At 40.9% G+C, this 25,331-nt stretch overlaps 2 protein-coding genes across 3 annotated transcripts; both read left to right on the forward strand.

The window, feature by feature from the left end:
• The first annotated feature begins 1,345 nt into the window (after positions 1–1,345).
• Positions 1,346–12,414, forward strand: LOC133009606 (probable E3 ubiquitin-protein ligase HERC4). Of its 2 annotated transcripts, none has more exons than XM_061077127.1 (23): positions 1,346–1,630; positions 2,067–2,187; positions 2,952–3,028; positions 3,554–3,775; positions 4,193–4,284; positions 4,817–4,947; positions 5,075–5,205; positions 5,280–5,356; positions 5,437–5,543; positions 5,671–5,730; positions 5,860–5,965; positions 6,108–6,300; positions 7,325–7,473; positions 7,682–7,798; positions 7,911–8,009; positions 8,502–8,672; positions 8,764–8,910; positions 9,058–9,224; positions 9,361–9,427; positions 9,511–9,581; positions 10,498–10,681; positions 10,822–10,924; positions 11,246–12,414. In XM_061077127.1, the coding sequence occupies exons 1-23, from the start codon at positions 1,411–1,413 to the stop codon at positions 11,455–11,457; spliced, it is 3,024 nt and encodes a 1,007-aa protein (XP_060933110.1). In that variant the 5' UTR covers positions 1,346–1,410; the 3' UTR covers positions 11,458–12,414. The 2 variants fall into 2 exon arrangements, with proteins under 2 accessions (XP_060933110.1, XP_060933111.1); XM_061077128.1 differs by having other exon boundaries at positions 5,075–5,199.
• Positions 12,415–13,403: 989 nt separating this feature from the next.
• Positions 13,404–25,051, forward strand: LOC133009607 (probable E3 ubiquitin-protein ligase HERC4). Its single transcript, XM_061077129.1, has 23 exons — positions 13,404–13,708; positions 14,419–14,539; positions 14,680–14,756; positions 15,319–15,540; positions 15,857–15,948; positions 16,418–16,548; positions 16,679–16,803; positions 16,883–16,959; positions 17,040–17,146; positions 17,274–17,333; positions 17,463–17,568; positions 17,710–17,902; positions 18,158–18,306; positions 18,515–18,631; positions 18,747–18,845; positions 20,846–20,983; positions 21,075–21,215; positions 21,363–21,529; positions 21,660–21,726; positions 21,810–21,880; positions 22,357–22,540; positions 22,681–22,783; positions 23,979–25,051. The coding sequence occupies exons 1-23, from the start codon at positions 13,489–13,491 to the stop codon at positions 24,188–24,190; spliced, it is 2,979 nt and encodes a 992-aa protein (XP_060933112.1). The 5' UTR covers positions 13,404–13,488; the 3' UTR covers positions 24,191–25,051.
• Positions 25,052–25,331: the final 280 nt, after the last annotated feature.

Raw genomic sequence — 25,331 nt, forward strand, 5'->3', positions numbered from 1 at the left:
TGAATGTTTAGAGATTTGAGTATTTGTGTGTTGTAGGTTGATGCTTTGATATTTTACTTGAGAAGTGATGTGTAATTTACATCAGAGTGTAAAGAAGGAAAGTCAAAGTCTAATGAGATAAGGGAGTGTGAAGTAGTGCCAAATTGGGTCAAGCTATTGGTACATGAAGTGAATGTTGTGCAAATTGTGCCGAATTTTTGCTTTTTGTGTGTTAACAACTGAGAAAAACTGTAAGCACGATTTTGAAAACAGGGCCCGGTGTTTCAAAACACTAAACACAATTAGCACAACCACACACACAATCAGCAGAACACCTCAGATCCTTTACAAAATGAAGCACTCTTGTAAAAACTATACACTAATTTGTCAAAACAATATTTTGTTACCATCTAAAACACACACATTTCATCTGACTTAATTCTGTTTGAGCCAGTTACACACTGCTGTTGCTAACCTAAAACACTTTTAGCAATTCCAGTTCTCAGTGATTAGAGTCCTGTAAGTGAAGTACACAGATAAAGTGCAAATAGACAATAAATTCACAAAACTCTACACAACACCAATGCTGCGGACTCATGAAAATAGAATTTATTTCTCTCCATATTCCCAAATCCGTCAACATGTCAACATGGAGAATCACATCAAAACACATCCCAGTTTTCATGCTTCTACAGTAGTGTGCATAACACTGTAAGCTCAGCAAATATCAGCCAAACAGGAAATTCTGTATCCAGTTCAGGTTTCAATGAGGACTACCTGGGCCTGGGGTCTGAGATCGTAAACCCTCCACCGCCATGCCGAGAAAAACTCTTTGATTGGGTGGCACAAAACCACACATCACTGTTTGAGCTGCGGCTCCTTCCACACGTGACCTTTACTTCTCAAGAGCCTTCTAACGGTCAGAAGACTCCACGCTGCGTCACCACATCACCACATTCACAAAATGTGTTTTCTAAGTATCAAATGGAAAACATGTTTTCACTATTTTATTATTATATTCATGTATTATTACAAATTTTTTCTCAACTATGACTTTATAACTAAAAGTATGTATGAATTAAAGACTTATTCCCTTAGAATATTACCACTTTATTATCAAAATACATTTTCTTTGTACTTCTGGCCCTGATACTATGTTATTATATTTTGAGTTCTTGTATTAAGCAGTTTTTTATGCTGCTTTTGCCTCGAGACCTGAAAACCCTGACTTGTTTACATCTGTTCCTCTGTGTTTTATGTTTGGCATCACTAACCCTCCATAGCTCTGACTCAGTTTCGTTTCCTCACATGTGTAGGTTTCGTTTTCCCTCTGTGACGTCACAGGTTGATTCAGGTTCAGTTTTGTTTCTCTGTCACAGCTGCACAAGGTTTTAAAGAGCCGGAGCTGCGGGAGGAAACCTCACATGCACCATGTTTTCCTGGGGAGAGGACTGTCACCAGCTCTTCTGGTCCAAACACTCACCTGTGGACGGGTCAGCGGAGGCCAGGGTTCACCAGTTTAACCCGGGTTATGTCATCCGGGGCCTGTCTGCAGGACACAGTGTGCTCAGCTTCATCAAGACCAACGGAAATGCTTTTATCATCCGGACACACGAGAACAAGGACGGAAGAAGAGTCCGAGGGAAACAGAGTGAGAAACAGCTGCTGCTATTTATCTTTGAGCCTGTTTTACTCTTTAACTCTTTTTTCTTACTTTATTATTTAATTATGTTATCTTCCATATATCTTACTTTCTCATATCTTCCTCCTTTTCTCACTTTTATTAGTAGGGCCTGAGCACTGACATGAAAGGTCAAGTGAGGCCCTATTGAAATTGTAATGATTATTATTCAGGCAAATTAATTGGCTTTTTGAGGGCTTTAATTTATTTTGCTATTTGATGTATAGCTAGATTCTGACTGACTGGTGGTAGATCCACAGGTAGAGACCTGGGACCCCCTGCTGGTGGGTCGGTGCTACTGCATCCTCCTGACACTAAAACCAGTTCCTCTCTTACCTGTGATGCTCCCAGTGAAGCAGCCTCCTGCTGGTTCCTCTGTCTGAGCCGCTGTGGTTTGTGTCCTCAGAGTTCGTGGAGTGCAAAGAGAGGATCCGGGCTGTGAGCGTCACTGATGACGTCGTGTCCCTGCTGACTGACAGCGGCTCGCTTCTCTGTGTGGACACAACGCGCCCCCCCTTCACACCAAGGTCAGAGACACCAGGTGTTTTCTGCTCAGCCTCAAATGAAGATATGGGATTGTTATAATAACAATATTTATTATTATTATTATTATTATTATTATTATTACAGTATGTACCCGAAGGGAAATTAAGTCGTCATAGCAGCCGGTATATTTGAATACAATAAAATACAATACAATAGAATAAAATAAAAAATATTGAGGTAGAAAGAATAAAAACAGAAACACAAGATAAATAGGTGGATAAGGTGCAGTGGCAAGATGATGGTAATGGTACTGATGATATGATGGTAATGTTATTGTTAGACAGTATATAAAAATAGTACAGTATATATAGTATATAATACAACATAATATATATTTATATATGATAGTAATTATACCAATATAATAGCAGGATATAGTAATAATGGCAGCAACAGTATATATAATAATAATAGTAAATATAATAATAATAATAATAACATGTACACATTTATAAATATGTGTATATAGACTTATATATACAAAGAATATACAAAGAGTATGATATAATATGATATGATATATAGTATAAATATAAGTATTTGACTATACAATAGATAATATAATATACTATGAGTGTAAGAATATGTAGACAGAGTGTGCAAAGGACAATATTATTGTATAGAATGATATATAAAATCAATATGGTTTATATTAACACATATCACATATGATGTGAAGTAAGTGTTCCAGTATATGGAGCGGAGTGTTTTACAGGGTTGATTAGTTTCTGTTCTGTTTTCTCAGGCCGGTGAAGGAGTTGTGTAACATACCTGTTTGTCAGGTGGCGTGTGGGAGTCAACACTCAGTCGCCCTGACCAACGGTAGAGTGACATCACACTGATGACATCACAAATCCATTGATTGAGATCAGAGAGTTTATACAAAGATCATAGATAGTAAATACAGAATCTGCACAGTGGCCTCGGCTGTCAATCATGACGTCGCACCTCATTTTAAATTAACAATTAAAACCCAAATGATCAGAAACCTGGAGACACGTCATGTTGTCCATCTTTATTTACACTCTAGTAAAGATGGACGACATGACAGCTTCACAGCGCCACCTGGTGGACGGCCGCAGTACAGGTCATAAAGCTCACCTCCTCCGTGTTGGTTGACGGGACATGGACCAAACTAAAAGTTTAAAAGCACATTATTAAAGTTAATACATTAATAATACAGAGGGTTTCTCTCATGTTAGGTCGTTCTTATCACACTGATGTTTGTTCATGTTTCTGATCACAGGTTGAGTTTCAATTCGTTATTTGATGATATAAAAACATTTCAAGATGGCGGCTGGAGCTCACAGAGTGGTGTTGGTGGTGGTGGTGGTGGTTTCTCCACAGATGGCCGGGTGTTCACGTGGGGTCAGGACTCCAGGGGTCAGCTGGGTCTGGGGCAGGGGAAGCCCTTCGCCATCTCACCCCAGCAGCTCCGCCCCCTGTCATCGATCCCGCTGGTTCACGTGGCGGCGGGGGGGGAGCAGAGCTTCGCCCTCTCTGTCAGTGGGGGGGTGTTCGGCTGGGGCAGAAATGACCGTGGGCAGCTCGGGCTGGGAGACACAACAGGTGCTGTACCTCTTTGTATTGTATTGTATTTATATTCATATCAATGCTAAACTGCAATGTGGTGTCATGAGTTTTCTCTTTTTACAAACACTTAAAGGTTTAGGTGAAAGGATCTATTGGTGAAAATTGAATATAGAATAATCCCAGTGTTTTTTATCTAAATTGTTGGAATTGTTGTTTGCTTTACCCTAGAATGTGCCCTTTATATTTAAATACTTAATATTTAAATACTTTATATTTACATCAGGAGCGGGTCCTCTCTACGGAGAGGCTGCAACATGCAACTTCACCACTAGATGTCACTACATTCTACACACTGAGCCTTTAAAGCTGGAATTGAGCAAACAGTAACATTTGAAATTCATCTCTCCCACATTACATTTCATCTAAATTGTGTTGTTCATTTCTCTGCTACAGACAGACGGACACCAGCTCCGGTTAAAGGTCTGAACATGAAGGGAACTGTTCACATTTCCTGTGGGAAGGATCACACTGCTGCTCTAACTAAGGTAATTTTAAAAAGCTAATGACCAAAATGTTTACTTTAAATACTTAGAGGTTATATCTATAAAGATGGACGAAATGAAAGCTCCCCAAAAATGAAGCCACGTCATCTTTATCGCCCCCTAGTGGCTGGCTGCAGTAAATTTCATAAACCTTGCCTCCTCCATGTTAGTGGATGGGATATGGACCAAACTAAAACATTGAGTATGCGTTAAATAAATTATTGACAGCATTAGACTGACTCGTGATTGGTTTGGCATGTGTATTATTTGGACTTTGCTAAAACAGGTGGATGTGTAGATATTTAGAAACAGTGACGCAGACACAGACACTTGTTTATCTCTTGAGTTTATAACTTGACGACCAGCGATGAATGTATCACGTGTGTGTAACTGGTCATATGACCTGTGACACACACACACACACACACACACACACACACACACACACACACACACACACACACACTCACAGTGAACCCTGCCTTACCTGATTGTCTGCTGGACTTTGACCCTTGCCCTCTGGCTGCTTCCTCAGGATGGATCTGTGTTTACGTTCGGCTCGGGGGAGTTTGGGCATCTCGGGCACAACTCGTTCTCTGATCAGCTCCGCCCTCGTCTTGTTGCCGAGCTGTTGGGGGCAAAGGTCACCGAGATCGCATGTGGACTGTACAGTATACCTATTTCTTTTTGAAAGAATTTCACTTCATCAAATATTGATGCTTGGAACCTGCTCTGAAGAAGCAACGGGGATCAAAGTGTCTCTAATGATGTTGTTAATGTATTATCTCTTTAGAAACCACACGTTAGTGTCCACAGACGCCAAGAAGGTTTACTCCTTTGGGTGTGGAGAGCAAGGGCAGCTGGGACACGGAGGCGAGAGTCATCCGTCTGTGCCGCTCCCCGTTCAACTGCCACAAAGTTTCGGTGAAGTCATGAGGGAACAATTAACTACCGTATGAAGGAGATGATATTTTTACTCAGTACTTTTTCAATTCCAGGCAGCAGTGATGGTCCCGATATTAGAAACATCTTCGCAGGAAGAAACTGTTCATTTGCGACATGCTCGTCTAATGAGGTACCGAGACTAATACACCGACACACTCAGGGATGGAAGGATAATAATGACCACATCAACTCAACCAGTTTATTTTGCAGGAGCCAAACACTGACAGGGTCAGTAATGCGTCACAGACTTGTCTTGATGACATGATCGACAAATGGACGACTAAATGTGATGCAAAAACCTGGAAAAAGATAAAACAGTGAGTATATGACATGTTCTCTGTATGTCAGGAGTTTGCTGAAGAGCCTAATGATGTCATGACTCTAACTGTAAATATATCAATCCACAAATCCAAGATCCAAACAATTGCTATTAAATCTTCACAGGGAAATCCACAGGAGTTTTTCCACAGCATCTTGTATGAATCAAAGTTTCCTTGAGAAAAGGTAAACACAGAAACTCTTTGCACGATTATCCCTTCTTTTTATATCTGTTGAAGTTCTAATATAAGGAGAACTTCCACTCTCACTTCCACATGGGTTTGGAGCCAACGTTGTTCTGCTTTGTGTTGTTAGAAAAGAAAAACATTTCCAGACCTCATCAAAGTACCACGGCGTGAACTTGTCACTTGCACGACTCGCTTTCAAGAAACTGGTGAAGAACGACGATGTTTTGGCAGAGGTGAGTAACTGTTTGTTAAGTGTCGCTTTTCTAAATTTGATTGTTTTAATCAATGGAAACGATTCCTTCTCGCAGGTGAAGTGAAAAAGTTCTTCTGAAATCCTTGTTGGAGGAAATGAGTGAATCTTTTTCCAACCAACAGGTGGCGGCTGCTGTCCTGAAGCTGCTTCCCTCCTTCGTGGATCCAGTGGGAGTGGAGGGGTTGAGGATCTTCTTGCTTCTCAATGATCTTCTTCACGTGATCCAGAAGCTCCATCGGCCACAGAGCACTGAGCTCGCTCAGGCCGTCGCTGCTGCCGTTCTAAAGCTGTCTGCTGAGAACCTTCAGGTCATAGGTACTGCCACCACTGCACGAGCAACATCAGAGAGATACTTTTCATTTATTTGATCTGATGTATATCCTCTTAATAGTCCGACGGCCCGCGGACTGTTAAGCGCCAAACTTTTTCTAATTACACAACTGCATCGTACAGCTAGGAACTGATGTGATGTGTTTGGAAAGCTGAGATTCTTGTGATTCGATCGATGCAAAACATTTCAAGATCCGATCACCACAGCCGGTACAATCAACGCCTCAGTCAGACCAACAACAACAAAAAGACAATCACAAAATGGAGATCACTCACCTAAGACTTTTCATCGTAATCCACAGATCGATAATATTCCAACATAAACGGTCTTGGTATATTGCCAAAGGTCCAGACCATCCATCCAGTAACAGATTTAGTCACATTATTATATCAGAGAATAGCCACAGACTGCTGTTGCGTCATCTCAGAGCAGCTCCATGGAACCTTTCATGTATTTCCCCTCGTAATTCCTGTTCGCATGTAAACGCAAGCGATGTCTCGATTTCAAAATGGCGGCTAGACTCTGAACTTTAGATTGACAGCTCACTTGACCCAATCAGAGCTGGCATGGGTTGTCCACAGCCTACAATAGCCAACGAGAGACCTCGTTGAAGGACAGTGTCTGCCCCTCCTCCTTCGTTTAGAGACTGAGCCAATTGCAACCGATTGTCCTGATGACTGGCGTTTCGTTTAGCCAATGAAATTTCTAACAAGCAGATGTGACGCGTCGCAGTGTCAAGTTACAGGCACAGCGAGTAAATCACTGCGTAAAAATCGTGCGTAAAAGGCAAAATAACAACAGCATCACTCTTTATAGTTCACTGTCTTAATGCCATATCAGAGTTTTATTACATTTCAGTTTGTAATCACAGGGAGTGTTGGAGGAAGTAGGAGATTAAAACCTGCGGGCTGCACAACCTGATAACTGAAGGTTTCTAGCTTCAATGGTGTGAAGGTACAATATGTCCTTGACCTCTAAGTTGTGAAATGTCCATGTTGTCTTCCTCAGGAAACTGGTGGACGACACTGTCAGCCTCCAAAATATCTGCATATGTTAGGGTTTGGAAGAAATCCCTCTCAGACATGCTGTCCTCAAGTTTTCTTCCTCCCTGCTCCGGATTCAGAAATCTGTTACAAGTCCTCCAGTACATGTACAATGTTAGTATGCCTAAATACTTGTGTTTTCCATAAAGGTTACTCAGCATAATCCCAATCTACAGAGCCCCTGTAGGGTCAAGTGGAAGTAAAGAATTCTCGCCATGACCCTTTGGGGGCTCCGTACAAATCTTGCACACTTTTTCTACAAAATGAAGCTTGTTTACTTTTTTAGTTTGTTCACTAAATGAATAAAACCTCTGTGTTAAAGGCCAACAGCAAGACCTCAGAGTCTCAAAGGCTGCCAGACAGCGACTTCTATTTGCTCATGGACCTAAACTTTCTTGGTTTGGATCTGACACAATGGGTTTTACAGACGAAACGCAAGGTAAAAAAACCTGCAAAGTTGCAGTCCCTGTCTATTCATGTAAAAACAAAATGGTGACCACATACATGTATATTTAAACCTAAATTATGTTTACGCTCTCATTTCCTTCTAGATGATGGGTGTTGAGCCTCTTATCGTTGGTAGATTTCCAATTGTGATGGATCTGAAATCAAAGAAATGGATTCTTGATACTTTTGCTGAAGCCATCAAGGTAACTGAGGTCCTGAGCTGCTTCTCATTAAAAAAATCCTTAATCAACAGGAGGGTCGAGAAACCTCCAAGAAATTCCATTTTTATCTGCGTGTGTTGTGTTGTTGGTGCACGATAAACTAGTTTTTTCAGAGTTAGGGTTACTTTTAGGGTTCCTCTGGAAACACTACCGTTGTCGTTTTCTCTATTTGCTGCGCGTTTCTGTAATGTATTGTGTTCTGTTGTGAAATTGATGAAGATGTTTTCTTACTTTGCCTGTGTTTTTTCCACTTGCATGTGTTTTCTTAAGTTTCAGTGTGTTGAGCTCTCAGGGCCACCGTAATTTTCACATCAAAACAAAGTAACATCAGTGTATGGTCAAGGTGACAGTGATCGCCCTCTGCTGGATGATGAGGCAAATTGAATGTTGACTGATCCGTTCACTTTGCAGATAAAGGCCAGATGTCAGCGTTGGATGTGAATTTAACCAGTGACATTTTTATTTTCATTGTAGCTGGAATCAGGCAATACGATCGGGTGGAATTTCCTCTGCATGTTAGGACTAGAAGATCTGATTGATGAAGATCCTCTTTTTAAACTGGAGCTGAGACGAGCATCCATTTCAGAAGACACTTTTGAACAACTGGATGCTGTCCATCACGAGGACTACAAAAAAAGACTTGAGGTATATGTGATCGCCGTAGCATGGCCAGAATTTGCATTATGGACTTGTCTACTCTGATATTAGTTACAAACTTTGTCCTTTGGTCTTCTAGGTCTTTTTTGACGAGAACTTTGAGCAAGACGATGTCAATGTCAACATCAGAGACTTTTTTAATGAAGTCTTTCACGAGCTGGTGTCAGACGAATCAGGGATGTTCACTTTCAATGACTCCGGAAGACTTGCATGGTTCCCTTCCAACGTAAGATTTCAAATCCATATACAGGGAAACAAATAGTCACTTTGATAGTTCTCTACTTTAACTCTCCGTACAAGATTCATCAGTTCAGGATTTAAGCTGTGACTACAGTGGATTCATGGTTTTAATTGTCACTTCCGTCAACACCAGGCAACACACGACCACCACAGGTACTTCCTGTTTGGAGTTCTGTGTGGATTAACTTTGCACAACCAGTGCATCATACACCTCCCGTTCTCAATGGCTCTGTTCAAGAAGCTGCTCGGTGTGAAGCCTTCGCTGGAGGACATAGTGGAATTCAGTCCGGACGTCGGAAAGTAAGGGAAAAGAAATATACAAATTCAAATCACATTATTTTTAGTTGTAGGGCTGTAAGTACTTTCTCAGAGTACACTGCAAACATTGTGAAATCTCATTGATGCTTGAATATTGCTGCTTGTATTGTGTTTGTAGGAGTCTGCTGTCCATCCTGGAAGAATCTGGTGACGAATACTTTGAAATGCTGGACCAGCCTTTTATAGTAGGTTTTTTACAGATGGTCAATAACTGACCTTGATTTAGATCAGTTCCCAAAGCAGTGATGTCGCTCTTCTTTCTTAACAGATCAGCTGGGATGGGACAGACGTTGACCTTGATCCCACAAACCCTGAAAAAACCGTGACAAGTCAAAACAAGTAAGGACCATGAAAGCAATTTAATGTCACTTTCATGTATTTTGTGCCACAATTATTAAGAAGCCCCTTTCAAACATTTTGTAACGCAATATTGGGGGTGTCAATTGTACAGTGCTTGTGCTTGAGACTGATTTATGTGCGAATGAGATTTAAAGGATGTTACTACGGAAGCGCATTGCATTCCCCCAAGTTAAAAATGCTTTTATTTTGAAAGGGACATATAGCGTCCATAGACGTAGCGTCGCTTAAAACCGGTCAGACTCTCCTTCTGTATAAATAACGGTGAACTACAAAAGACTAATGAAGCGGTTTGTTCTCTTATACTGTCAGGAGGCCTCAGCCGATAAAGGACAGGAGAGATGGTTATTATTATTATTTGAAACTTGATTGAAGATTGATGTTCCTGTTATAAGCAGGTTGGTGGTTGGGACTCTTGTTTTTTTGGTGGTTGGGACTCTTGTTTTGAAAGGGGTTCTAACGGTAAGGGTTTCTATCGATAGAGAAAAGTATGAAGGAAAATTAACAGGTGTGATGTCCAGATTTCATAACCATCTCTCGTGTCCTTTCTCGGCTGAGGCCTCCTGACAGTATAAGAGAGCAAACCGCTTCCGTATGTAACCATCACTGCACAGGTTTTCATTTCCTTTACATCGGCATGGTTGTTAAGACAACTACACATACAATCCACTAGAGGGCAGCGCAGAATTGAGATTTTTTGATAACAAGAACCATGACTAATGTTGAGGAGGTTGTGATTTTTAATTATTTGTGATGTTGATTATAACCAAGAGGAAACATGTAAAAAATAAAAGAATAGGGCCCAGAATTGATCCTTGAGGTACACCACAAGTACACTTCATTAGTGAAAGAGGGCTCGTAAAGATTTATGAGTTAAAACTTAGCATCTGATTAACAGGAAGGAGTTTGTGGACGCCTACGTGAATCACGCCTTCAACACATCTGTGGAGAGTGTGTTTCTGGATTTCAAGCGAGGCTTCTACACGGTTTACGACCGGGACTTGTTGAAGCTGTTGCGACCAGAGGAGCTGCAGGAAGTCCTGCTGGGAAAAGACTTCTGTGACTGGGAAAAGCTGAAACAGGTAGAATCAAAACAAGAGCTCCTTGTGTTCCTGTGATCTCTACAACTACAACTAATTAATCACGTTTCCCTTGCTTGATTTGAATCCTACAAATGACTACGACAGCAGGTTATTCTAACAACATCTTTCTCTCTAATTAGAACACACTTTACGAGTCGCCGTACCTTGTTGACCACCCCAACATGCAGATGTTTTGGGAGGTTTTTGATGAACTAACAGAGGATCAGAAGAAGAAGTTCCTCTGTAAGTATTAAAATATAAACTTTTAAACTATCACAATCAAGACAGATAAATTAAATTATATTATATTATATTATATTATATGTACTAGACTAGACACTCTGAATGAAGGGAGAGCTAGTTGCTCATTTTAATCTGATCACGCACAGATAGATTTCTTCAATCTAGAGTCAGGAACGTTTTAATATTTACCTTTCTGTTTAGTGTACTATATGATGATAGAATTGATAAACGAATGAAGAGAATGCAAAGCTTTATACTGAGGATATCACCAAAATAAATCAAGTAACGAATGTCTTTGCTTAACACTTCTCTCTCCTCAAGGGTTTGTGACCGGTTTTGAAAGGTTGCCTATTCTTGGCAATGAAAGCATGACCATCAGGCTCAAGTGCGTCGGCGACGACCCTCCTGACCAGTTCTACCCTGAAACACACACGTGTTACACTTATCTGGATCTGCCCCTATACTCAACCAGGGAGATTATGAGAACCAAGCTGACAGAGGCCCTGAGCCACGGTAGAAGAAGCTACAAGTGAGGATGGAACTCTGCCGCAAATATTCTGCACTGAACAGAGGGCGGAACGTAGTGAAAACACTTTGTAAATCGACTAAAGACCATTGTACTGTACCTGCACCTGTTTACTGGCTCATGACTGGTTTACATTTCTTTAAGAGGGCGTGTGGACTAAGTGGTTGTATCACAAAAATGAATGCCTCAAATTAAAAATACATGTATCTAGCGAAGTTTTAAATAAATAGGGGTGATAAATATTTTTGTATATGTTTTTCCAGGTACATTATTTAATTCAACTCCAAACTTGTCCTGGGAACTTGTAGAAAATACATTTGTTTGTGTGCACGGCAGTCACTTTTTTTATGCCTGTTATATTTTTCATTGGTCAAACATTTTATTTAGGGTGCCTGCATTATCTGTACAGAAAAGGTTGCCTTAATTACCATAAAGCATCTAATATATCCAAGTATTTCAGAGCATTTAAAAGAAAATTAACAGCAACTAACGACCTATAGCTCGAACTATGACCATTCTTATATATATGTGATTCAACAGTATTGATATTGATATTGTCTGTAAACTGTTGACTGGATTTCTCAGGTTGGATGTAGAGCAATATTTTAAGTATTTTTCATAAACCTTGGGTTTTTATTTATTTATTTTAATTGAGTCACAACTGCTGTCATCCTTCAATTGTCCAAATGTTCACGTGTTAACTGTTTTTATTTTCTTTCTTTTCTTTTTCTATGCTTGTTGTGTTGGGGTATTCTGGATTTACACATGTGTGGAAAATAATAAAAGAAATCTGAGATTTGTTTGAACAACTTAAGTCATTATTATTTTTTACTAAAGATTGGCAATAATACACAAATACTGTCGGACACTGCACCCTAACTTGAGTGCATGTTCTGGGTGTTGACGTGTTGCAAGTAAATGTGTAATGTTGACACAGAGAAATGAAAAGATTGAAATAGAGTAAAGAATGAACTTAATAATCATCCTGTAACATTCTGGTCTGAACAGTGATGAGTCAATGCACTGGAGAGAGATTGAGTCTCTACCTCCACCTTGTGGTTGATCTCTGTCATTATCTCTACATATGAATATGCAGGATGAGGAATTATTAAGTGTTAAAATAGTTTGGATAAGAAACACATTTTAATAATATATATTCTTTACTTCATGTTATGCTGATGTGTTTGGATCATCTCGTTCCTGACATCCGCATTTACATTTACTATATCTTCTTTCATTACAAATGCAAAACACAAAGGAAAAGACCGACTCACAAAAAAGAAGAAACATTAAAAGAAATCCTGAATGAATTTATCAATATAGAATCGTAACATATTTAAATCTGAATCAACAAAGAGATTTTGTTTCTCTTCAAAAACAGAGAATTTCCTCGACAACAAAACTGAAACTCAATTATCACTGACTCATCTACACAAGGCATTTTGAAGACGTGGTCATATGCTTACATAACATTGGTTGTTAAAAAGTTCGACTACAAGTATATCCTCAACATTCTGACTTTATTCTCGAAATCCAAATCTAAGTTTATTAATCATTCTCTGATGTATTCCCAACATTTATAATTTAGTCTCCAAATACAAATGGAAAACATGTCACTATTTTATTATTTTATTCAAGTCATATTACAAGTTTGTTCTCAACCATGACTTTATATCTAAAAGAATTAGGACTTATTCTCTCAGAATAATACCACTTTATTATCAAAATACATATTATTTTTTACTTCTGGCCCTGATACTATGTTATTATATTTTCAGTTCTGGTATTTAGCAGTTTTTTTATGCTGCTTTTGCCACGAGACCTGAAAACCCTGACTTGTTTACATCTGTTCCTCTGTGTTTTATGTTTGGCATCACTAACCCTCCATAGCTCTGACTCACTTTCGTTTCCTCACATGTGTAGGTTTCGTTTTCCCTCTGTGACATCACAGGTTGATTCAGGTTCAGTTTTGTTTCTCTGTCACAGCTGCAGAAGGTTTTAAAGAGCCGGAGCTGCGGGAGGAAACCTCACATGCACCATGTTTTCCTGGGGAGAGGACTGTCACCAGCTCTTCTGGTCCAAACACTCACCTGTGGACGGGTCAGCGGAGGCCAGGGTTCACCAGTTTAACCCGGGTTATCTCATCCGGGGCCTGTCTGCAGGACACAGTGTGCTCAGCTTCATCAAGACCAACGGACATGCTTTTATCATCCGGACACACGAGAACAAGGACGGAAGAAGAGTCCGAGGGAAACAGAGTGAGAAGCAGCTGCTGCTATTTATCTTTGAGTTTTACTCTTTAACTATTTTTAAACCTGCTCACTTGTTTATTGTATTATGTTATCTTTCATATATGATGGTGGATCACGATCTTGCTGGCTGCTGACCATAGACTATGACAGCAGCAGGACTGCTTGATATATAGTAATGAAGTTATCCTTCCAAATGTTTACCCTCATCAATGCTGCTTAAACCTTTATCTTGATGTTTTCCTACACTTGACATCTGTTGCACTTGTGTCCGTCCTCGGAGACAGATCCTCACATGTGTCTCTCTGAGGTTTCTACGTATTTTTACTTGTTAAAAGGGTTTTAGTAGTTTTTCCTGAATCTTGCTGAGGGTTAAGGACAGAGGATGTTTCATTATGTTAAAGCCCTATGAGACAAATTGTGATTTGTGAATATGGGCTATACAAATACAAATACAATTTGATTGATTGATATATCTGTCTTTCTCATATCTTCCTCCGTTGCTCACTTTTATTATTTATTTTGCTATTTGATGTTTAGTTAGATTCTGACTGAATGGTGATAGATACACAGGTAGAGACCTGGGACCCCCTGCTGGTGGGTTGGTGCTGCTGCATCCTCCTGACACTAAAACCAGTTCCTCTCTTACCTGTGATGCTCCCAGTGAAGCAGCCTCCTCCTGGTTCCTCTGTCTGATCTGCTGTGGTTTGTGTCCTCAGAGTTCGTGCAGTGCAAAGAGAGGATCCGGGCTGTGAGCGTCACTGATGACGTCGTGTCCCTGCTGACTGACAGCGGCTCGCTTCTCTGTGTGGACACAACGCGCCCCCCCTTCACACCAAGGTCAGAGACACCAGGTGTTTTCTGCTCAGCCTCAAACTGAAGATATGGGATTGTTATAATAACAATACTTATTATTATTATTATTATTATTATTATTACAGTATGCACCATGATGATTAGTTTCTGTTCTGTTTTCTCAGGCCGGTGAAGGAGTTGTGTAACATACCTGTTTGTCAGGTGGCGTGTGGGAGTCAACACTCAGTCGCCCTGACCAACGGTAGAGTGACATCACACTGATGACATCACAAATCCATTGATTGAGATCAGAGAGTTTATACAAAGATTATAGATAGTAAATACAGATTTATTTGATCTGCACAGTGGCCTCAGCTGTCAATCATGACGTCACATCTCATTTAAAATTAACAGTTAAAACCCAAATGATCAGAAACCTGGAGACACGTCATGTTGTCCATCTTTATTTACACTCTATGGTAAAGATGGACGACATGACAGCTTCACATCGCCACCTGGTGGACGGCCACAGTACAGGTCATAAAGCTCACCTCCTCCATGTTAGTTGACGGGACATGGACCAAACTAATCTCACAGAGGGTTTCTGTCATGTTAGTTCGTTCTTATCACACTTATGTTTGTTCATGTTTCTGATCACAGGTTGAGTTTCAATTAGTTATTTGATGATATAAAAACAGGGTGAAAGGTCATGATTGACAGCTGAGACTGACTTAGAACGGCGTCACATCAGAGTCAGACGTCAACATTTCAAGATGGCGGCTGGAGCTCACAGAGTGGTGGTGGTGGTGGTGGTTTCTCCACAGATGGCCGGGTGTTCACGTGGGGTCAGGACTCCAGGGGTCAGCTGGGTCTCGGGCAGGGGAAGCCCTTCGCCAACTCGCCCCAGCAGCTCCGCCCCCTGTCGTCGACCCCGCTGGTTCACGTGGCGGCGGGGGGGGAGCAGAGCTTCGCCCTCTCTGTCAGTGGGGGGGTGTTCGGCTGGGGCAGAAACGACCGTGGGCAGCTCGGGCTGGGAGACACAACAGGTGCTGTACCTCTTTGTATTGTTCTGTATTTATATTCATATCAATGTTAAACTGCAATGTGGTGTCACGAGTTTTCTCTTTTTACAAACACTGAAAGGTTTAGGTGAAAGGATCTATTGGTGGAAATTGAATATAAAATAATGCCAGTGTTTTTTATAGAAATTGTAGGAATTGTTGTTTTCTTTACCCTAGAATGGGCCCTTTATAATTAAATACTTTATATTTACACCAGTAGCAGGTCCTCTCTACAGTTAAGCTGCAACATGCAACTTCACCACTAGATGTCACTACCTTGTTGTTCATTTCTCTGCTACAGACAGACGGACGCCAGCTCCGGTTAAAGGTCTGAACATGAAGGGAACTGTTCTCATTTCCTGTGGGAAGGATCACACTGCTGCTCTAACTAAGGTAATGTTAAAAAGCTAGCGACAAAAATGTTTTCTTTAAATACTAAGACGTTGTGTTTTGGTGAAAGCTCCCAAAAATGAAGCCACTTCATCTTCATCGCCCCCTGGTGGCTGGCTGCAGTAAATTTCATAAACCTTGCCTCCTCCATGTTAGTGGATAGGATATGGACCAAACTAAAACATTGAGTACGCGTTAAATAAATGATTGACAGCATTAGATTGACACTCGATTGTTCGAGCATGTGTATTATTGGGACTTTGCTAATACTAATACTAATTGCTAATGGATGAGTTGATATTTAAAAACAGTGACGCAGACACTCGTTTATTTTTTGAGTGTATAACTTGACAAACATCGATGAACGTGTGTGTAACTGGTCATGTGACACACACACACACACTCACAGTGAACCCTGCCTTACCTGATTGTCTGCGTGACTTTGACCCTTGCCCTCTGGCTGCTTCCTCAGGATGGATCTGTGTTTACGTTCGGCTCGGGGGAGTTCGGGCAGCTCGGGCACAACTCGTTCTCTGATCAGCTCCGTCCTCGTCTTGTTGCCGAGCTGTTGGGGGCAAAGGTCACCGAGATCGCATGTGGACTGTACAGTATACCTACTATTTCTTTTTGAAAGAATTTCACTTCATCAAATATTGATGCTTGGAACCTGCTCTGAAGAAGCAACGGGGATCAAAGTGACTCTAATGATGTTGTTAATGTGTTATCTCCTCAGAAACCACACGTTAGTGTCCACAGACGCCAAGAAGGTTTACTCCTTTGGGTGTGGAGAGCAAGGGCAGCTGGGACACGGAGGCGAGAGTCATCCGTCTGTGCCGCTCCCCGTTCAACTGCCACAAGGTTTCATGAATTCCTGAGGAAACAATTAACTACCGTATGAAGGAGATGATATTTTGACTCAGTACTTTTTTAATTCCAGGCAGCAGTGATGGTCCCAATATTAGAAACATCTTCGCAGGAGGAAACTGTTCATTTGCGACATGCTCGTCTAATGAGGTACCGACACTAATACACCCACACACTCAGGGATGGAAGGATAATAATGACCACATCAACTCAACCAGTTTATTTTGCAGGAGCCAAACACTGACGGGGTCAGTAATGCGTCACAGTCTTGTCTTGATGACAAGATCGACAAATGGACGACTAAATGTGATCCAAAAACCTGGAAAAAGATAAAACAGTGAGTATATGACATGTTCTCTGTACGTCAGGAGTTTGCTGAAGAGCCTGATGATGTCATGACTGTAACTGTTATTATATCAATCCACAAATCTAAGATCCTAACTCTTGCTATTAAATCTTCACAGTGAAATCCACAGGAGTTTTTCCACAGCATCTTGTATGAATCAAAGTTTCCTTGAGAAAAGGTAAACACAGAAACTCTTTGCACGATTATCCCTTCTTTTTATATCTGGTGAAGTTCTAATATAAGGAGAACTTCCACTCTCACTTCCACATGGGTTTGGACCCAACGTTGTTTTGCTTTGTGTTGTTAGAAATGAAAAACATTTCCAGACCTCATCAAAGTACCACGGCGTGAACTTGTCGCTTGCACGACTCGCTTTCAAGAAACTGGTGAAGAACGACGATGTTTTGGCAGAGGTGAGTAACTGTTTGTTAAGTGTCGCTTTTCTAAATTTGATACTTTTATCAAGTGAAACGATTCCTTCTCGCAGGTGAAGTGAAAAAGTTCTTCTGAAATCCTCAGTGGAGATAATGAGTGAATCTTTTTCCAACCAACAGGTGGCGGCTGCTGTCCTGCAGCTGCTTCCCTCCTTCGTGGATCCAGTGGGAGTGGAGGGGTTGAGGATCTTCTTGCTTCTCAATGATCTTCTTCACGTGATCCAGAAGCTCCATCGGCCACAGAGCACCGAGCTCGCTCAGGCCGTCGCTGCTGCCGTTCTGAAGCTGTCTGCTGAGAACCTTCAGGTCATAGGTACTGCCACCACTGCACAAGCAACATAAGACCTTAAGATTTCCGTGACGTCAAACCCAATTTGTAGATTCCCATGTACCTAGTGCTTACTTCTCTGTAGAGAAGTTTGATTGAGTTTGAAATGGCAGGGAGTGTTGGAGGAAGTAGGAGATTAAGACAACCTGATAACTGAAGGTTTCTAGCTTCAATGGTATGAAGGTACAATATGTCCTTGATGTCTGCAGAGTTGTGAAATGTCCATGTTGTCTTCCTCAGGAAACTGGTGGACCACACTGTCAGCCTCCACCATATCTGCATATGTTAGGGTTTGGAAGAAATCCCTCTCAGACATGCTGTCCTCAAGCCCTGATCCTCCTCGCTCCGGATTCCAAAATCTGTTACAAGTCCTCCAGCACATGTACAATGTTAGTATGCCTCAATAGTTGTGTTTTCCATAAACATTACTCAGCATAATCCCAATCTACGGAGCCCCCAAAGGGTCAGGGGGAAGTAAAGAATTCTCGCCATGACCCTTCGGGGGCTCCGTACTAATCTTGCGCACTTTTTCTACAAAATGAAGCTTGTTTACACTTTTAATTTGTTCACTAAATGAATAAAACCTCTGTGTTAAAGGCCAACAGCAGGATATCAGAGTCTCAAAGGCTGCCAGACAGCGACTTCTATTTGCTCATGACCCCAATCTTTCTTAGTTTGGATCTGCGTCAATGGGTTTTACAGATGAAACGCAAGGTAAAAACCTGCAAAGTTGCAGCCCCTGTCTATTCATGTAAAATCAGAATGGTGGCCACATACAGTACATGTATACTTAAATCTAAATGATGTGTACTGTCTCTTTTCCTTCTAGATGATGGATGCTGAGCCTCTTATCGTTGGTAGATTTCCAATTGTGATGGATCTGAAATCAAAGAAATGGATTCTTGATGTTTTTGCTGAAGCCATCAAGGTAACTCAGGTCCAGGGGTCTCATTTATAACCGTTGCGTACGCCAACGTTGGGATTTATAAAAACAAACTTGACGGGAGCTTAGTTTTGCTCGCGCGACGTATCTGCTCCACACGAGCCTTTTAATTAAAAAATATAAAACAACTTAAAGCAAATTAGGTTCAGATTCGATTTAACAGCCGAGTTACGGAGCCGAGTCATTAATAGGTTTTAATAATATTTTCTAACACTGTGCGTGTATCATCAGATCACTGCAGTGAACGGAACTGAGCAAGAGAGTGCACAGAGCACAGAGCGCATTGGAGATTACTTATAAGAAATGAAGAAACTTTCCAAATAATATCCCAGAGGAGGTGAGGATCCACTGATATGAGGGAATCGGTCCGATGCTCTAAATAAATAAATACTGCCGTGACAGTGGTGCTGGTTCTGCTCGATGTGTGCATGTGAATGGAAGGACGAGGAGGATGCGAGGGTTCAGTGATCTCTGATCCCACACAGTGTGTTATCCACAGCAGCAGCGGCAGACTATCAGTGTATTTTCTTTATTAGTGACATCACTGCTGTCCCATAAAGTCGCTCTTCACCTCCGCCTCACTAACAAAAACCTTGATGTCAGTGTCAGAAAGTTTCACTTCCTCTTCACATCGCTTGATGCTGTGACGTGTCAGGACTCACGGTGGAAACCCATTGGTCAGCAGCATAATTTAATATTCACGCCGTGCTTTGCATTGACCATTTATTGTGGAAAGTGGGCGTGCGTTCAGGTGAACGTGCGCACGGTTTTATAAATCGGAATTATCTTTTGCGTACGCCATTTCCGGCTTTTGTACGTACGTACACTTTTAATATGAATCCTACGCACTCTTTATAAATGAGACCCCTGAGCTGTGCTCATGAGAAAAAGCTTTAATGATCAAGACGAGGGACAGTGATCGCCCTCTGCTGGATGATGAGGCAAAGTGAATGTTGATTGATCAATTCACTTTGTAGATAAAAGCCAGATGTCAGCGTTGGATGTGAATCTATAACCAGTGACATTATAATTTTCATTGTAGCAGGAATCATGCAATAAGATCGGAATTTCCTCTGCATGTATGGACTAGAACAGGGGTCACTAACAGACGGACCACGGTCCGCGTCCGGTCCCAGAAGCCGTCCCATACGGACCTGGACCTACAGCCAAAACAGAAACTTATGATTTAAAACCTGACGGGTTATATCTTTTATTTATAACCGGTGCAGCTTTTGTAGTCTTTGCGGTAGTGGTTTAGCGGATGAGGAAACGCACAGACCAATTGCATGCAGGTTAAGCCATCCAACCTGATACTACTCAGCCAATCAAGTCTGTGCATTCCAGTAGGTTAACATTGCGACTTTACAGTACAGACAGATAGAGTTAGAGGCAAATAACACATGAAAAGAAGGTAGAAAGAAAAAGAAAGATAGCGATACAGGTAGAGGGAAAAAAAAAGGGAGTGAAACAGAGGAGTGAGACGGAGAAAGTGGAGAGAAACAGACGAAAAAAGTGGGATATAAGAGGGGAAGAAAGTGATTCTAAAACTGTTCAATTGTTAAGATGTGTTGAGATTTATTATCTGTAAAATTGGTTGAGACTTTTGAGTCAAGATGTGAAACAGAAAATTTGAAATTATAGCTTTTGCTCCCTTTATTAAATGTTTCTGAAGTTAAGCTCTTTATTTGAACTTGCAGCCCTACTTTTATTAAGTTAATGAGAGAACATTACACATATCGGCAATCATACATAAATGTTCAGTTCTATAACTTTTTGACAATATTTATTGTCACAATAAATATTGTCAAAAAGTTTTGGAATCGTACTGAACTCATTTGATTCGACAGTCAGGTAGTGAGTACCTGTAGATGTTGATACAACTACTAGGCTACTTAAATATATATCACACTAAATAGTTAGACATTATGATCTTCCGGACCTTTGCTTCAAGAAATTGTCTCTAACTGGACCTCTTTAAATTTTAGTTGCATACCCCTGGACTAGAACATCTGCTTGCTGAAGATTCGCTTTTTAAACTGGAGCTGAGACGAGCATCCATTTCAGAAGACACTTTTGAACAACTGGATGCTGTTCTTCACGAGGACTACAAAAAAAGACTTGTGGTATATGTGATCGCCGTAGCATGGCCAGAATTTGCATAATGGAATTTTGTACTCTGATATAAGTTACAAACGTTGTCCTTTGGTCTTCTAGGTCTTTTTTGATGAGAACTTTACGCGAAGCAATGTCAACATCAGCGACTTTTTTCATGACGTCTTTCACAAGCTGATGTCCGACAAATCGGGGATGGTCACTTTCAATGACTCCGGAAGACTTGCATGGTTCCCTTCCAACGTAAGATTTCAAATCCACATACAGGAAAACAAATAGTCACTTTGATACTTCTCTACATTAAATCTTCGTAGAAAATTCATCAGTTCAGGATTTAAGCTGTGACTATAGTGGATTCATGGTTTTAATTGTCTCTTCCGTCAACACCAGGCAACACACGACCACCACAGGTACTTCCTGTTTGGAGTTCTGTGTGGATTGGCTTTGCACAACCAGTGCCTCATACACCTCCCGTTCCCAATGGCTCTGTTCAAGAAGCTGCTCGGGGTGAAGCCTTCGCTGGAGGACATGATGGAATTCAGTCCGGACGTCGGAAAGTAAGTGAAAATACATTCAAATCACATTATTTTTTGTTGAAGGGCGCTGTAAGTACTTTCTCAGAGTACACTGTAAACATTGTGGAATGTCATTGATGCTTGAATATTGCTGCTTGTGTTGTGTGTGTAGGAGTCTGCTGTCCATCCTGGAAGAATCTGGTGACGAATACTTTGAAGGACTGGACTATCCGTTTTCAGTAGGTTTTTTACAGATGGTCAATAACTGACCTCGATTTATATCAGTTCCCAAAGCAGTGATGTCACTCTTCTTTCTCAACAGATCAGCTGGGATGGGACAGACGTTGACCTTGATCCCACAAACCCTGAAAAAACCGTGACAAGTCAAAACAAGTAAGGACCATGGAAGCAGTTCAATGTCACGTGCATCTATTTTGTGCCACAATACAAATTAAGAAGCGCCTTTAAAACATGTTGTATCAATTGTAAAGTGGTACACTTGTGCTTGAGGCTCATTTATGTAAGAAATGAGATGTGGCCATTTAAAGGATTTAACCATCACTGCACACGTTTTCATTTCCTTTACATCGGCATGGTTGTTAAGAAATAAACTCCACTAGAGGGCAGCGCAGAATTGAGATTTTCTGACAACAAAAACCATGGCTATGGTTGAGGAGGTTGTGATGTTTAAATATTTGTGATATTGTTGATTATAACCAAGAGGAAGCATGTAAAAAGAAAAAAATAGGGCCCAGAATTGATCCTTGAGGTACACCACAAGTACACTTCATTAGTGAAAGAGGGCTCGTAAAGATTTATGAGTTGCGTGCATTTGTTTGTTGGTTTAAAACTTAGCATCTGCTTAACAGGAAGGAGTTTGTGGACGCCTACGTGAATCACGCCTTCAACACATCTGTGGAGAGTGTGTTTCTGGAGTTCAAGCGAGGCTTCTACACGGTTTACGACCGGGACTTGTTGAAGGTGTTGCGACCAGAGGAGCTGCAGGAAGTCCTGTTGGGAAAAGACTTCTGTGACTGGGAAAAGCTGAAACAGGTAGAATCAAAACAGGAGCTCTTGTGTTCCTGTGTTCTCTACAACTACAACTAATTAATCACGTTTCCCTTTGCTTGATTTGAATCCTACCAATGACTCCGACAGCAATTTATTCTAACAACATCTTTCACTCTGATTAGAACACACTATACGGAAGTCCGTACCATGTTGACCACCCCAACATGCAGATGTTTTGGGAGGTTTTTGATGAACTAACCGAGGATCAGAAGAAGAAGCTCCTTTGTAAGTATTAAAATATAAACTTTTAAACTATCACAATCAAGACAGATAAATTGAAATTACATTACTAATTTACAAGACTAGAGATTTTTATATATTTTTTTCTGTTGAGTGTACGATGATGATAGAATCTATAAACTAAAGGCTCTTATATACTACTACGTGTCCGTTTCTCGGAGAGGTCTCAGCGGGGGGCAAAGAGTCTTTTTGATTTTTACTTCTCCGTCAGTCTACGTCCGGAAAAAATTCACCGCCAAACCCATAGGTGGCGCAACGGAAGACGAGCTCAGAGAAGCCTACCCCATTTGGGAAGAAGAAGTCCACGTGTCTCTGTTGACATGTTAGCCTGCCTCCCACACACTGAACCATGGCAACTAACAGAACTAAATAAAGTGACACCCAGCGGTTCAAGATGCTGATGTAATCGTTTCTTAGCGCAGCGGTTCCCCGGTCTTGTTTCCGAACTGTGTTGCTGATTCCACAGCTTGAATCTGCTTGAGGCTACATGTAGCTAGAAGCTACCCGGACCTAGCTCCCCCCCAGCTTCCACACACAGTCAGCAGGGACTCCCGACACTAACAACTACTATCCAGTGTTTGCTTCTAACCTGACGGTATTATAGAAACAGTGTCATGATAGAAGTGGAATTAAAGTCGTGACGGCGGGTTCTTGCACTGTTACCACCGCAGTTAGCATGGTGGCTAGCCTAGCCTGCTAGCGCCGTTTTGAAAGCTCGTTATAACCGTATGTGACCGTGCACACATGCCCTCAGTGCTCTAACGAGCCACCGTCAGCCAGACAACTCCGCTGGCTTAACACACACGTCACATTAATCGTAGAATCATAGTTGTGTTCGTGTTTGTTGCTACAAGTAAACAGGAAGTTTGAGGTCCGGAAATACGGAAATGACGTCATACGGAAATGATGTCGTTCGCGGACCAATCACAGCCAAGAGCGGTCCGTCGGGTCTCCAACATGAAGACGGATAGTTAGAAAAATCAGACGTGTACGAAAAGCTGTCCGAAGCACTCGGAGAGGACGTTTCACGACGGATAGGGCGGTCTTATCTGTCCGTAATAGAAAAAACGGAGAGGCATAAATTGGCCTTAATGAAGAGAATGCAAAGCTTTATACTGAGGATATCACCAAAATAAATCAATGAAAGAATCTCTTTGTTTACCACTTCTCCCTCTTCAAGGGTTTGTGACCGGTTTTGAAAGGTTGCCTATTCTTGGCAATGAAAGGATGACCATCAGGCTCAAGTACGTCGGTGACGTCTCTCAGGACCAGTTCTACCCTGAAGCACTCACGTGCCACTCTTTTCTGGATCTGCCCCTGTACTCAACCAGGGAGATTATGAGAACCAAGCTGACAGAGGCCCTGAGCAACGGTAGAAGAAGCTACAACTGAAGGTGGAACTCTGCCTTAGTGAAACGTAGGGAAAACACTCTGTAAATCGACCAAAGACCATTGTACTGTACCTGCACCTGTTTACTGGCTCATGACATTCTTTAGAGGGCGTGTGGACTAAGTGGTTGTATAACAATAATTAATGCCTCACAGTAAAAATCTATGTATGTAGAGAAGTCTAAAATAAATAGGGGTGATAAATATTTTTGTTTATGTTTTTCTAGGTACATTATTTAATTAAACTGCAAACTTGTCCTGGGAACTTGTAGAAAATACATGTGTGTGTGTGCACGGCAGTCACTTTTTTTATTCGTGTTATAATTTTCATTGTTCAGACATTTTATTGAGGGTGACTTCATTAACTGTAAAGAAAATGTTGTATTTGTGCCAATCTGCGGAAGAAATGTTTATTCTCTGTGAGGCTGCGTCTGGGCGATAAATCAAAAAAGGAGATCCAATATGCTTTTAGTGCCTTAATTGCCTTTTAGCTTCTAATTGATCTAAGTCTTTCAGAGCATTTAAAAGGAAATTAACAGCAACTAACGACCTTTTGCTCGAACTATGACCATTCTTATATATATGGGATTCAACAGTATTGATATTGATATTGTCTGTAAACTGTTGACTGGATTTCTCAGGTTGGATGTAGAGCAATATTTGAAGAGAGATTGTAGAGATTCTTCATAAACGATGGGTATTTATTATGTTGAGTAACAACTGCTGACATCCTTCAATTGTGCAGATGTTTACGTGTTCGCTGTTTTTTTTTCTTTCTTTAAATTAAATTAAATTAAATTAAATTAAAATGACACTGATGTGGAAAATAACAAAAGAAATCTGACATTTGTTTGAATAACTTAATTAAGTCGTTATTATTTTTGAACTTGGTGTTGCAGGTAAATGTGTAATGTTGACAGAGAGAACTTTACCACTAGAGGCTCCCATTGTGCTGCTGGTTGTGTTTGGTTGAACAAAGAGCGATGTGATCAGCTGGTGAATGACCAGAGAAAAACATTTAAAATGTATAAACCAAATATGGGTCAATGAAAGAGATAAAGAAATAAACTTTACATGATGAGTTCATCCGTATTTACTGTTACTCCCCATAGAGACTATACAGGATGTTATTGTAAATTCTCAG

This window comes from Limanda limanda, chromosome 8 (genome assembly GCF_963576545.1).
Source record: "Limanda limanda chromosome 8, fLimLim1.1, whole genome shotgun sequence".
In the NCBI taxonomy this organism is placed as follows: domain Eukaryota; kingdom Metazoa; phylum Chordata; class Actinopteri; order Pleuronectiformes; family Pleuronectidae; genus Limanda; species Limanda limanda.